At 40.5% G+C, this 12769-nt stretch overlaps 1 protein-coding gene across 3 annotated transcripts in view; it reads right to left on the reverse strand.

The window, feature by feature from the left end:
* Positions 1–4768: 4768 nt before the first annotated feature.
* Positions 4769–12769, reverse strand: part of ASPG (asparaginase) — a 46293-nt gene continuing 38292 nt past the window's right edge. For all 3 annotated transcript variants that reach the window (XM_014264526.3, XM_005483287.4, XM_074542283.1), the window contains exons 14-16: positions 7135–7234; positions 6766–6824; positions 4769–5201 (exon numbers count right to left, since the gene is read on the reverse strand). In XM_014264526.3, the coding sequence (XP_014120001.2) occupies positions 6771–6824; positions 7135–7234 (154 nt within the window). In that variant the 3' untranslated portion in view covers positions 4769–5201; positions 6766–6770. The remainder of the gene's footprint in view (positions 5202–6765; positions 6825–7134; positions 7235–12769) is intronic.

Consider the following 12769-nt stretch of genomic DNA (forward strand, 5'->3'; position numbering starts at 1 on the left):
GCGTGTCCCGACAGGAGAGCCCTGGCAGGGCAGGCTGAGGGGGAAAGGGGCACAGCCTCTGCCCTGCCAGCCTCTGAGAGCTGGGCCCCACTTGTTACAACCTCCTGGAGTATCAGTGGCAGATTTGGACATCAAGGACCAAATCTTTTGCCCCTGAGATTTGAATCAACTCTTCCCAAATGGAGCCACGTTAAGTAGTGCTGTGTGGTTCTCACTAGACGTTTTGCTGCCATGGTTCAGAATTCATGTCTCAGCTACACTTTCAAGACACAGGCTTCTGCCTCTTCCCATTCAGCTGATCACAGGTAAACAAATGTATGTGTAATGAAGTCTCTAAAGTAATTTCCAGATAGACACTTTGCAAAATAATAAATCTGGTAGTACGAGATTTTATTCTGACTCATGGACTATCTAAGATGGCAACGTTTGAGTCCCACAGATTCATTTGTATGGGACTTTACATATCTTATAAGCATTCTACATTAGTAGCTTTTCCAAAAGAGCCAGTAAAATTAAAGTGCTGCTAGAAACATGCAATCAAACACCACTGTGTCATAAAACATTGTTAAAGAATCATGGAAGACTAGTCTTACTAGTCTAGAAGATGATTATACTGCTGATAGAGTCCACTTGGAAGACACAAACATATCAGCCGTGCTTCTGATAATATATGCTGCACACATTTGATCAGTTCTTTATAAATTTCTTGTTTTCACCCACCATGCAATTACTTCAGGTTTATCTCAGTGATCTAACAAATTGCGTTGCTGGGAACTGAAAGGATTTTGTTTCTTAACTGCTGTAATAGGTCCTATGGAGGGGTGAGCATTGGTGCCTGGAGGAGGTGATTACCCCTGTGGGTGCATTTGATCACTCTGTGGGTCCCTTAGTGCTCTGTGTAAGTGGAACTGGGCTCACTTTGTCTTCTGTGCACCAGGGATGCATTTACCTCCCTACTCATTTCACTGCTTGATCAAGCCTTAAAAGTGGAGGAATCTTCCAACTAGATCACAATCCTTTTGGAAGAGTTCCAGTTGATCACACTGTTCAGAAGACTGCAAATAAAGGAACTCTGATGCAAGGAGGGGTTTAATTTCAGATGAGGGACTTCATTATCACTCACTGCTGAACAGCAAAATCCCTGTATGAGGCAACTGAGACATGCTACAGGATAGTAATTCTAAGTTAAGATGTGCAAAACTGGAGATACTTACCTTTTTAAGTAGAAGGAACAGATACTGAAGCCTTGTTGGACATGATTAATTGAGCAAGTACTGATCAGACACAGTCAGTGTGTCCGGGGGTCAGGCAGCCTTGTCAGATGTCAACAGTTTATTATGTCAGCATTCAGTAGGAGAGCAAGCACATGCTGATTTTTCAAATAATTAGCAGTGCCCTTCCATGACAAAAGTTTTAGAAGAGACTCTCCAAACAGAAACTTCATATTTTCAGCCATCAGTAGAAAAGAAAGTGATTGCATTCAGGAAATAAAAGCTGTAGCTCAAATCAGACAGGAACTTGGACATGTTATTTGTGCAAATCTCTGCTTTCTGCAGTGTTAAGAGAAGTGCTGACATAGGCCAAGTAGTCCCTATCCCTTGGCAGTATTAGCTGGATCATTAGGAAAAAGAAACAAAGTGGAAGCTGGGTGTTGTCTTTCAAGTGAGGAAAGCTGTAGAATTGATGTAATGTTTGACTTTTAGAGGAGGCATTCAGTGTCTCCTCCGTGGAGAGGAGCAGAGCTTCCAGCACCAGCATTCATTCCCAGAACGTCACTGCAACTTAAAACATTCAACACTGGAAATAAATCCAACATTTGTGCAGCAGTTACAAGTGTCACATTATTGATTGTGCCTTTATGCTGTTCTATGGTCACTGCTGGAACTTTGTACAACAGGATGGTCCAGACCCTCCGGATCCTCCCTGACACTCAGGTGCAGGCTGGGAGCTTGTGCACTTTTTGCTGTGGCATTTGACCCAGTGGTGATTCTGCAGGGCAAGGAAAACTACAGCCTGAACCCTTGCATTATTACACTGAGGCTGGAAAAGAATGGGAGCCACTTCCATTTCCTAGCACAAAATAAAATGCCACTTTATATTCTAATTAAAAACTGATAGTAAATAATATCACAAGCTTTTCTGCACAAAAAACCACAAACAAAAAACCACCAAAAAACAAAAAGCCCAAACCAAAACCCAAAAGTAACTTTATGCAGCTTTCCACCATGCCATTTCGATGTGTACTGTGTATAAAATACCAAGCACAGATCTGCAGCTGCTCCTCCCAGGCCAGATCTCCCAAACTGCAGCTGATGTAGCTGTGGAAGGGTACATGCACATCATGGCTGTCTGGAGCTGCTTGAGGAGCAGTGAGCTGTACCCACAGTTAGTGCTGGCAGAGGAATGAGTGTGTTTGCAATACCCACAGCCCTGTATGGCTGCTTAATCTGCAACCCTTTACTGAGCAGAAGATTGCTGGATAAAAAGAAGAGTGTATGGGATCTTTTCAGGAATGATCTGAAGGAGAAAAATTAGGATCTTTCAAAAAACTAAGCTGCCTCTGGGATGTCTAGCACACTTCAACTAATGAAAGACACTGTCTGCTGCTCATAGTAACCGAAACAAATAGGTAGAAACAAATAGGATCAATTTTATTCCTTACTAATATTTAGATTTTACTTTTGAGCAATAACTATGCAAAACTGAAGAGTTACTACACACAAATAGATTCATCATAAGACTGGGAGTTATCACAGAGAGTATAATTATGATTATTAAATCCAGCATGAAGCAAAGGGTGTAGTAGACGAACAAGACAACACAGGATCTCCAAAGTGTTACTGAAGTTCATCTCCAGCACTGAGTCAAGAGCTGAAGTTTCTGGCCTTGGTTGGGTGATTTTTGCCACAGCACCCTCTACATTTAAGTTATGTCAAGTTTCTGTTAACACTTAGAGACTGTTAACAGTTCCTGAATTAAATTCTGATGTATATAAAAGAGATCCAGTTCTTTCTCAGATAAACATTAAATTTGCATTCATATGTCTGCCATTAAAACACACCGGTTTATTTATAAGGCAAACCACAAATTTTCTAAAAAGTTGCAAGAACATTCTTAGGTTAGATGATATATTAACAGGATATATATATATTTCTGTAAAGATTCATCAGAAAGTAGCTAATACTGCTTTATTCTTAATTTAAACATGACCCAAACCATTTCATTTTAGCTTTATGAGCTTCTAACTCAAAGTCTTCTTACTGGATAACATCTCAAAATGTTGTACTTAGTGTCTTTAACTGGCTTATATGCAGGACCAAAATGGTTGGCTATTTTCTTCCCTCTCCTTCAGTTTTGCTGTTGAGACCTGTTATTTCAGTAGTTCACATTAGAATATAATTTTTTGTTCAAAAGAAAAAGTATTTTTGTACCACAGATAGATATTTTAGAAATATAAGATGTTTTATTTAGAAATTTTTCTGTAAATCAAATGGGCCTTTATTGAAAAGTATGAAGAAAATATTAATGCTTCTGTCTGTGCTGCAGTCAGTCATTTTGGTATAGAAATAAAGAATGGGTGCTGCTGTGAACAAATGATGGCATTTGAGAATAATTAAAAAATAGAAAGTATTCTAATGCCAGGAAAGTCAGTTGTGGAGAAGTTTATCAAGGGATTTCCTGATTTGGTGCATCAACACTTAGACTATTGAAGAGGCAAGAGCATAGTTCTGAACACCACAGGAAGAAGACTCTGTGCATGATTTTACTCCTGATTGTAAACATTTTCACAAACAATACTTTGCTACATACATCATCAACTTCATGTATTTACAAATAAGATACCAAAAAATACTACTAATTTGATGTCTGATTTTTTTATGTTAGATCTCATTTATTTAATTCTGTACTCATTTTATTCAATCTAAAGCATGTTCATTGCTATGTAATATCAATTATTTAATAATGAGACAGTTTAGTTGTGATTTTTGTGACCATGGTGAAGATGTGCACTACTCTTCATATTAATCACGTATTTTTACCATTTTGTTTTTAACTGGAGTGCATGCAGCATTTTCTCAGACTGCATGCACAGCCCCCTTGTTTTGGTGTGATCTGACATGCAGTACACCTTGGGAATCTTTTAATACCAGCAGGCTCAGCAAGTAATCATTTCTCCATGATAAGAATAGCTGTGGGAAGGTTGAGTGGTATAAAAAGGAAAAAGAAAAAACTATCTGCACTTCAAAGATTCCCTTCAGATGCAGCAGATGGAAAATCCACACAGATTACTGCAGAAGCTGTAGGTGAAATTAAAAGTTGCCATCTCCAATATATGCATTTGCCTGAAGTATTCCCTACATTTACATATTCTAGGGCAGACACAGCTGTACACGTACATATCACCTTCTTTATTGAGTCTGCAAGAGTTGGGACTTTAAACTTGGGGTCTGTTAACAGTGAGATCCCATTTACAGTCCAAAGAATGATGTGTCCAGCATGTAGCAATCTTGATTATATTCCGGTCAGGATGTGGGAAAGATGCTATTAGAAACAAAACAATCAATTCACTCAGGCAGTCCCACAAACATGCTTTATGGCATCTGCCTCCTACTCATTTCAAGTGAGGGTTTACAGTGACACATTGGTGAAGATTAGTACACAACTGCAGGCAGATGCCCATGACTGATTCAATTGTTTGCACTGACACTCACAATTGCTGTAATTGCAGCTGGAGTGATAAAAGTCATTGCAAAAAAAACAGACCAAGTGAAATCAACATTGTTCCTCAGAGATTTTATTAGCTGAAACCCAGAAATGCACAATCCACTGTTTTTCCTTGGTATGAATTCAGCACAGCATTTCCATTTGCTATGCCTGCAATACTGTCCTCAGTGGTTTAATGTCAGAACGTTCAAAAGGCCTCTTTAAAATCAGAACTTGAAGCAGGAACAGCCATGCATTCCAGCCTCACTCACTTAAAATAATTTATTTCCAGAAAAGTGATTAAAAAATAAAGGCAGCAAATGATTTTTAGACAATCAGTGTGATCCTAAATAAAGAATCTTTCTAAGCTGCAGCTTTCCAGCATGTCCCAGGCAGCACCACCATTGTTTCTTTCCTCTCTTCCTCCCCTAATGGCTTAACACCATGAATGCTTCAAGCTGGCATTCCTGATGAGGAGTGACCATCTTCTCCAGCCCCTGGAGAAAGAGGGAATGGATGTTTAGAGCCAGGCAGTATCCAAAGCCTTCCTGAGAACAGATCCCCTGTAGCCTGCCAAGCCAGTTCTCAGGCCGTGCTGGAGACTTCCTTCAGACCGCCTACACTGCTGGGGGTTCAGTCCAAAGGAACTATGAGATGATCCATGGAGGGGGTGAGGATTTAACACATTCACTCCTCACTTACAAAAGAAAAGTGATTTTTGCAAACTTATTTCAATGAAAATGGAGATCCCTTTGTAGCATAACTCATATTCTAAAGGTATTTTAGCATTGCCATCCTGACTACTGGAAAACTTCCATTTAAATGCTCAAGACTGTGATTGTATCTAGTCCTCCTATATCAGATAAAACCAAAGAAAACCCCAAAACTTTAATGGAAAGCAAAAAGAAATCTGCCTGATTGCGTCCTTCATTAATTTATACCAGTATAGAGAAAATAAAAAATTCCAGTTGCAGTCTCCACTAACATCTCTCAAATAGGACACACAAGTGGTCAGATAACCATTGATGCAGCAAAACCTTTAACTACATTTTGTGCTAATTTTAAAAAATAAAGAAGATAATCTCCTCACAATATTTAAATTTGGATTAGACTTGCCAATATATTGGAGATATCTAAATCAACAATGTATTGCATCAGAAAGGAGCTCTGAGAAATGAAAGGCAAGTGTTTTAAACGTTTCCAGTTACAGCACAGCACTGGAGAAGGTCAAATGCCCCAACAAGTTCCCTTTAGAGGGACTTGCCAGATCTGATGCTCTGAACACGAGGCACACAGACACGGGGCCAGGGACACACACTGAGGACGATGGCAGCACAGAAGGGATTCGTGCCAGGCACAGCCAGGAGCTGCCCCTGGCCTGAGGAAGAGGGAGGGAGGCTGTGGCACTGCAGCCCTGGGCACAGCTCTCTGTGACACAGCTGCCTGCAGGCCTCCTGTGGAGTGCAGCTAACTCAGCTCTGTGACAAACCTGGCACCAGTTTCCCATGTGGCTATGATGTTACACCAGGAGATTGTCCAGCCTAGGGTGCTCCATTGAAAGCCAGGAGAGGGCAGGTGGAGGCGCTGCAGGTGGCACAGTGAATGGCTGTGGTGGCCGTGCAGCTGTCCTGGGAAGGGGACACTCCTGTGCTGGGACACAGCACCCTGGGAGCCAGGCCTGGCCAGTGGGCCTGAGAAAAGGCATTTCCTCTCCAAAGCAGACAAGACAGAGGAGCCTTTTATTGCAACAGGCTGATGAAACATCACATTGTTGCTTTCAGTGGTTTTATTTTAGTAGCTTTTACATTCCCAACCAAGTTCAGAACTTCACAGTGGAATGCACAAAAAAACATTTCCAGGTTCAGGCAGAAGGAATAATAAACATTAGCCCCACTCTACAAAGAAGGATTTAAGTAGTCAGAGTCACATCAGGAAGCAAGAGAGGAACAGCAGATGAACCCAGATGTCCGAGGGTGTACTAGGGCTTAAATACAAGATCCCTCTTCATGCTTGTGCTGATGATACATTTCAGTGCTCCAGCACTTGAGAACAAAATCTTACCTTTCTTACTGCTTTTGTCTAAGGAAGTCAAGAACCTCCTTCTGTCCTGTAGCCTCTGCCTGTAAGTAGAAACATGAATAAATTCTGTCATCCTGTGCACCAGGACATGCAAATACTCACTTGTGGGAATTAAGACTACGTTACCACAAAATCATTAAAATCCAATTTAAATTTTAATTCCTCCAACATAGATGAGAAAATTCTTGCTCCAACTATTTACTACTTCACAATAGCACCTGATTTGAGTTTGTAACAAATTCTAATCCAATTTATAGTCCAACATATAATTTTCCAAAATAAATATTATCCAAGAGCACGTGTTATTGCTCAGCTAGCACACCAAGGGAGCACAGCTGTATGGACACTTACTATTTGTAGGGGATTCCTGCCATCATAACCAGTTTGCTCCAGGTCTGCACCAGCCAGGTACCAGGCATACAGCCCATCCAAATCACCTTTAGCTGTAAGACTAGAAAAAGAATAATCAATATTGGTTCTAAATCTTTCAGTGAATTTCAGTGAGCTCCTGGGTCCTGTCAATAAGCTCAGCAGGTGAAGGCTGAACCAGGCTCAACATGGTTGCCAGGGTAGAGAGGTAAGGAACACTATTACAACAGCTTTGAATAGCTGAGCAAGCAACACAGCTTGATGAATCAGTTCCTTAAATTATTAGGGCTGTGCTATAAGTACTTACAACAGGCTAGTTTCACATAGTGGGTGTGACTATGACCAAAGGGGAAAAAAAAGTCACGCAGTTTCATATTTCACAACACAATATTTATCTCATGAAATGAGTTGGGGAGAGGGCAATGGCTAAATCAAGATGCAGCTGAGTGAGAGCACAAGCAGATATGCCAGCAATCCACAGGACCTATTTAAAACCCCTGAGAAAGCCCCTTCATGGGTTTGCATAACTGTGCTTGCTATTAGTAGTTAGACATTAAGTTCATTTATGTGATATTATTTAGACAGTAACATAGCTATATTTGAGTTTCACAAAACAATTAGTAGGATTTAAATGGGCAGCAAACAGAAAAAAAGATCTTTTCAAAGATGACCTCTGTCTGCCACATATAACAAGCAATAGAAAGGATCAGAATGAATCCTATACAAAGAAGTTAGTTAAAGTTTTCAGAGGAATGCACACCAGGTAATTTCTTTGCACACCTGCTGGTGGTGGCATCCACAATATTTAAAGTTGATTTTTAACTCTCATTTTGGTAAAAGGGCTAAGAGCATATGCAGAATCATGCCAGTCTGTACCAAGCCTGAAGACAGGCTGAACTGAGGGGAAGGCTGGGAGGATGACCTTCAGACTTTTCAGGCTACCAGCATCTCTGAGGCTTCAGACCTAAGCTTGCCATGAGCTTGCAGGTTGTTTCAGCAGAACCCTGCTGATAATCATCAGGTGAGGTTGAATCTCATTAAGAGAGGGGAAGCCTCCCCAACATTATTAAGTTCAGAGTTTTCTGCCTTAACCAGAGCTTGCTGTGGGTGACAAGCACTGTGCTGGCAGCAGGGATGGGGATGGGGATGAACTCCTGGGGGTCATGGCCAAGCCAGGCAGGCCTGGTGAGGGATGGAGAAGGCTCAAGATGCAAGGGGCAGTCATGGAAGAAACCATGAAAGTAGGGCTGCAACCTTCACTTCTCTGCTAGGTCGAAATCACTTCTGTTGTTGATTAAATCACTTAAGTACCTGAAAATATGTTTTCAGGGGAGTGGACACCTCTAATTGCAGCAATCCCAGAGGCTGGGCATGAAAAGGAAAAGCAAATGGTCTCTGTGTTCCTCCATGCAAGCCCCAGGTGACCCACAGCTGAGGCCTTTGGGGACAGGGAAGTGGCAGTGAGGTACTAAGAGGTTTAACAGTGCTTCAGTCTGGCATCATGAAGGAAAGGATCAATAAATCATTAATGAAAACTGCCCTCACAAAAGAAAAGGCCCCTCAGAAGCAGTAAGGAAACAGAGGAAAGGAAAGGAGGTCCAACAGGAAGCTCAGTGGGAGGTTGGTAAGGAAACTGCAGGAAAGAGGGGTGAGCATTAGTAAAGAAAAAGTGTAAGCATTAGTAAAGCAAAGAAATTGCCTAGCAGCCACTTCTGGAATACATGAATTATCTTTATTTACAAAGCCTAGTCTCTTGCTGTTAACACTGTAAGGTCACAGGTTAAAGGAAGAAACAGAAAGCCTACCAAGAGGATTTATATGAGCATCACCAACGCTGGACAGGACAGCACACTGTATTTGCCAAACAGAATCACATCATTCAGCCATGTGAGAAGTGGAAACCACTTTGGTCAAAGACTTTGAGAAATATTACCAACCCACACACCCAGGGCACCTCAGCCACATCTCTGTAAGCAATAAACAAGGACAGCTGTGCTAACTCGAAAATTAACTGCCTGTTAACAGCACCATTCAGAAAGAGAAAATTAACCCTCACTGCAGAGGGCAAAAGTGTGGTCTCCTTTTGTGACATTAGAGCAATCCAAGTACACAGAATTGTATGTCTTCAATTTTGCAGCAGCCATTTACTGATCAAGTGAGAACTTTATTCTATGGAGACTGTGATCAGAGAACAAAAGGTGATGTAGCTTGTGAGAAAATGTAGATACCAGTCTAAATAGAAGATACCTACTATTTAGTAGATTGATTATCACCATAAGCACCACAAAACATTTTCTCCAAATCCAGATTTCCTTAGTCAAGCCATAGACATCTGGATTTCCTTTATACACAGTAAGTGTTAAAATACATACAGAGGCCTTCTCAATTTACACTACAGGAACCCTGACTCTGTATTTGTCTCACAGATATTTATGCCAGCAATCCCAGCTACAAGTGCAACCTCCAAGCAGCAAGTCTATCACTGGTAACTAATGGAATGGAACAAAGATATCTTCAATATACACTTCCCATGATGTTTAAAACCTGCTTTGTTGATAAAGAACTATCTACCACAGTTTACTAAACTCTGATACCTTTAACAGCTGATAATCCCAGGCATCCTGCCTATCACTACTCTTGCATTCAGAAAAATGATTATGTATCCAGTTCACAGTTTCAGCAGGGCTAATGTACCATGATGATGACAGAGCTAAGATCAAGAACAGTGACAGTGCTGTCTGTGCCTACAGTCACACCAAAAGCTGCATTTTAAGGGGTGCTCTGTTCCTGCCAAGGGACCAGGAGCAAAGCTTGTCAGGGCTCAGAGGGTTTATAAGGACAAGGACTAGTGTAGTTGTACATTTGGGAAGTAATAAGTACAGTGAAATACACCTTGGGTTCCTTCCTGCCCCTTCATGTACTGGGATTTCATCCTTCCCTGGGACACAGCGCTGTGCTTTATCAGCAATTCTCCTTTTCCCATGCCTATATAAAGTAATCAGAACAGACTTTCTTTTTTTCAGGTAAGTCATCAACCTGACAGAAGAGAAAAATATTTTTCTTCTTTTTTTTCCTTTTAAGATGAAGATCCAAAGGGGAAAAAAAAAAAAAGTCCAGCACAAGGCATGGATTGCTGTGTCCTGAACAGATTTGGGAGTGCTGTTCTTAGCTTGTGTCTCCACACCTCTCTCAGCTCAGACTGACTTCTCTGAAAAACAGCAAGCAGTAGAAGCTTGCTCCTTATCCTGCAGAGGGATATTTACCCTTCCTTCCCCAGCTTACCCCCTCTTTCTGTTAAATTGAAGAGGCCTCTTATTCTGAAAGGTGGTGATTTTGAAAGGCTCTATCTTTATATATATCATAATATACATATCATTTTATGAAATCTAAGAATATGAGAAAGCTGGTTTGGCTTTGTGCCCCTGTTTAATTTTGTGAAATACCTCAATTCTACACAAGCTTTTTTCCCTTTAAAAAACAAACACACATCAACTGTTTACCAACTCCAGAAGTCCAGAAGCTTTCAGAATAAGAGTGTCCCAATTTATCTCATCATGGTTTGGTTTTTCAGACAAATGACAATATTACTGCAATATGAGAAGATATTCTGACATTTTTAACAGATTACTAACATTGAGATCTCATTTCCAAACAAAGCCTTGAACCAGATACCAAACATCAACAAAGTGATTCTAAAACCAGATTAACACCTCTCACTTTAAAAAAGACACCAGCAAATGAAACCATGAAAGATTTAATAACTATGTGCATCTCCACTTCCTACACAAGAGTTCCCACTGATACTCTCAACCCTCAGTTTTGGCTGGTACTCCTTTGCTCTCTCAAACATCACCAGTGCCAAAGGAACACGTTTATTTTCATTTTATCTCCATAACCTTCCAAGTGAACTATTCTATTCTATTCTATTCTATTCTATTCTATTCTATTCTATTCTATTCTATTCTATTCTATTCTATTCTGCTCTACTCTACAATCATGAGTCTAAACAGAAGGAGGCTGAGGAGACTATTCATGGTCTTTCATAACAGTCTGTTTGAGCATTGAATTAAACTATATGCTTATAGTTTAATTCACAGAGAACTGCATGGGGGAAAAGTTAAGTCAGGTAACTGCAGAAACACTGAGCTTATCAGAAAGCAAGCAGCTTTATCCTTCTAAACCCCAAGAACTTGACATATTGCCTTGGTGACAAATTCAGACTTGTAGAAATTGCAGTTTAAGGCACATTACAAGATAGAAGAAACATAGGAAAATAGTTCAAATTAGACAGGAGGGAGATGTTATAAACAGCTGGCTCTGTAAACAGCTTGACCATGTGGCCATGTTCAAGCTGTGCCATGAAGGTGCCAGTGCCTGCAAAGAGGGGCTTAAAACAAGAGAGAGGACAGAAAAGTGAGCCAGAGCATGCTGGAAAAATGAGTGTATCACTAAGGTCACTTGAGGACACTGTGGAAATATCAGAGACAAACACCAACACCTCAGATTTAGTAACAGCTGAGTAGCACAGTGTAAAAAGTCCACTTTGTTAGAAATGAGTATGCCAGAGCCTCTAAACAGCAGAGCAAATGAAGAGCTGCAGCTCTGCAGGAGCAGGGTATGAGCAGCCACTTCAGCATGGCTCTGCTGCTGGGACAGGCCATACAGATCCAGGTGCACAATGATCCCTAAAAAGCTGTAACAAACTGCATGAGAACCCCATTTTGTTATTTTGTGTGAAGAACCCTTTTCCTCTTCTTGGTTTGTATTTTTTTTTTTGTTTGTTTTGGACATATTACTGCCAGGTCAGCTAGCCAAACTGGTTCTGCACGTGCCACGAGAAAGAGGCCAGTTTATTTGCAAAGAAATGTCATTCCCTAAACCTTTTTTGGCAGAGGCAAACTGCACAAACCAAGGGTTTAATTCTGTTCTGTCACTTGCAGTGCCCTGTGAAGTGCATATTTTGACTCTATGGTAAGTCTTTTTTACCCAGTCTCCTCTGAGCATGTTATGACAATGGAAACACTCCAGACAGTGATCTTTAATTCCAGAATTACTCAAAGGACAGAGTCCAGTCTCCACACAGAACACACATCAGCTTCACCTTGACCTTGTTTGGTGGACATTGTTACAGCACCGACCAGTCCCTGCAAGTCCCATGATTTCCTGCCAAGTCCTGATATAGAGGCCAGTGCTCAGGGGTTTTATGTTTGTTTTACAAAAGAAGACAGAAGAGGAAATTAAGTAAAAATTACAAGTAATTTTTGGAAATACATGGAACTTTCTCACAATTTTCAGAGTCATTTGTAATTCAGGACCAGTACTGGAAAAAATGAAATCTAACATCTATTTAATTTTATAACACATATCCACATTGCTATATATTGAAAGGAACTGTATGGAAAGCCAGCTCTAAGAGAATTTTATCCTCTTAAAATTAACTATAGTGATGGTGAGCAGCAGTTCACAAGTTTTGGAGTTAAACCTATTTGTCTATTTGATTTGGTTATTTTTAAGAACAATACAATGTACTAACTAGAATAGAAGCCATTCCAAAGTAAGTGAAAACTGGGCTTTAGGACAATAAAAATGATGATTTGTGCAGCTTTATTTTTAAAGA

Source organism: Zonotrichia albicollis, chromosome 6 (assembly GCF_047830755.1).
Source record: "Zonotrichia albicollis isolate bZonAlb1 chromosome 6, bZonAlb1.hap1, whole genome shotgun sequence".
NCBI classification, from domain to species: domain Eukaryota; kingdom Metazoa; phylum Chordata; class Aves; order Passeriformes; family Passerellidae; genus Zonotrichia; species Zonotrichia albicollis.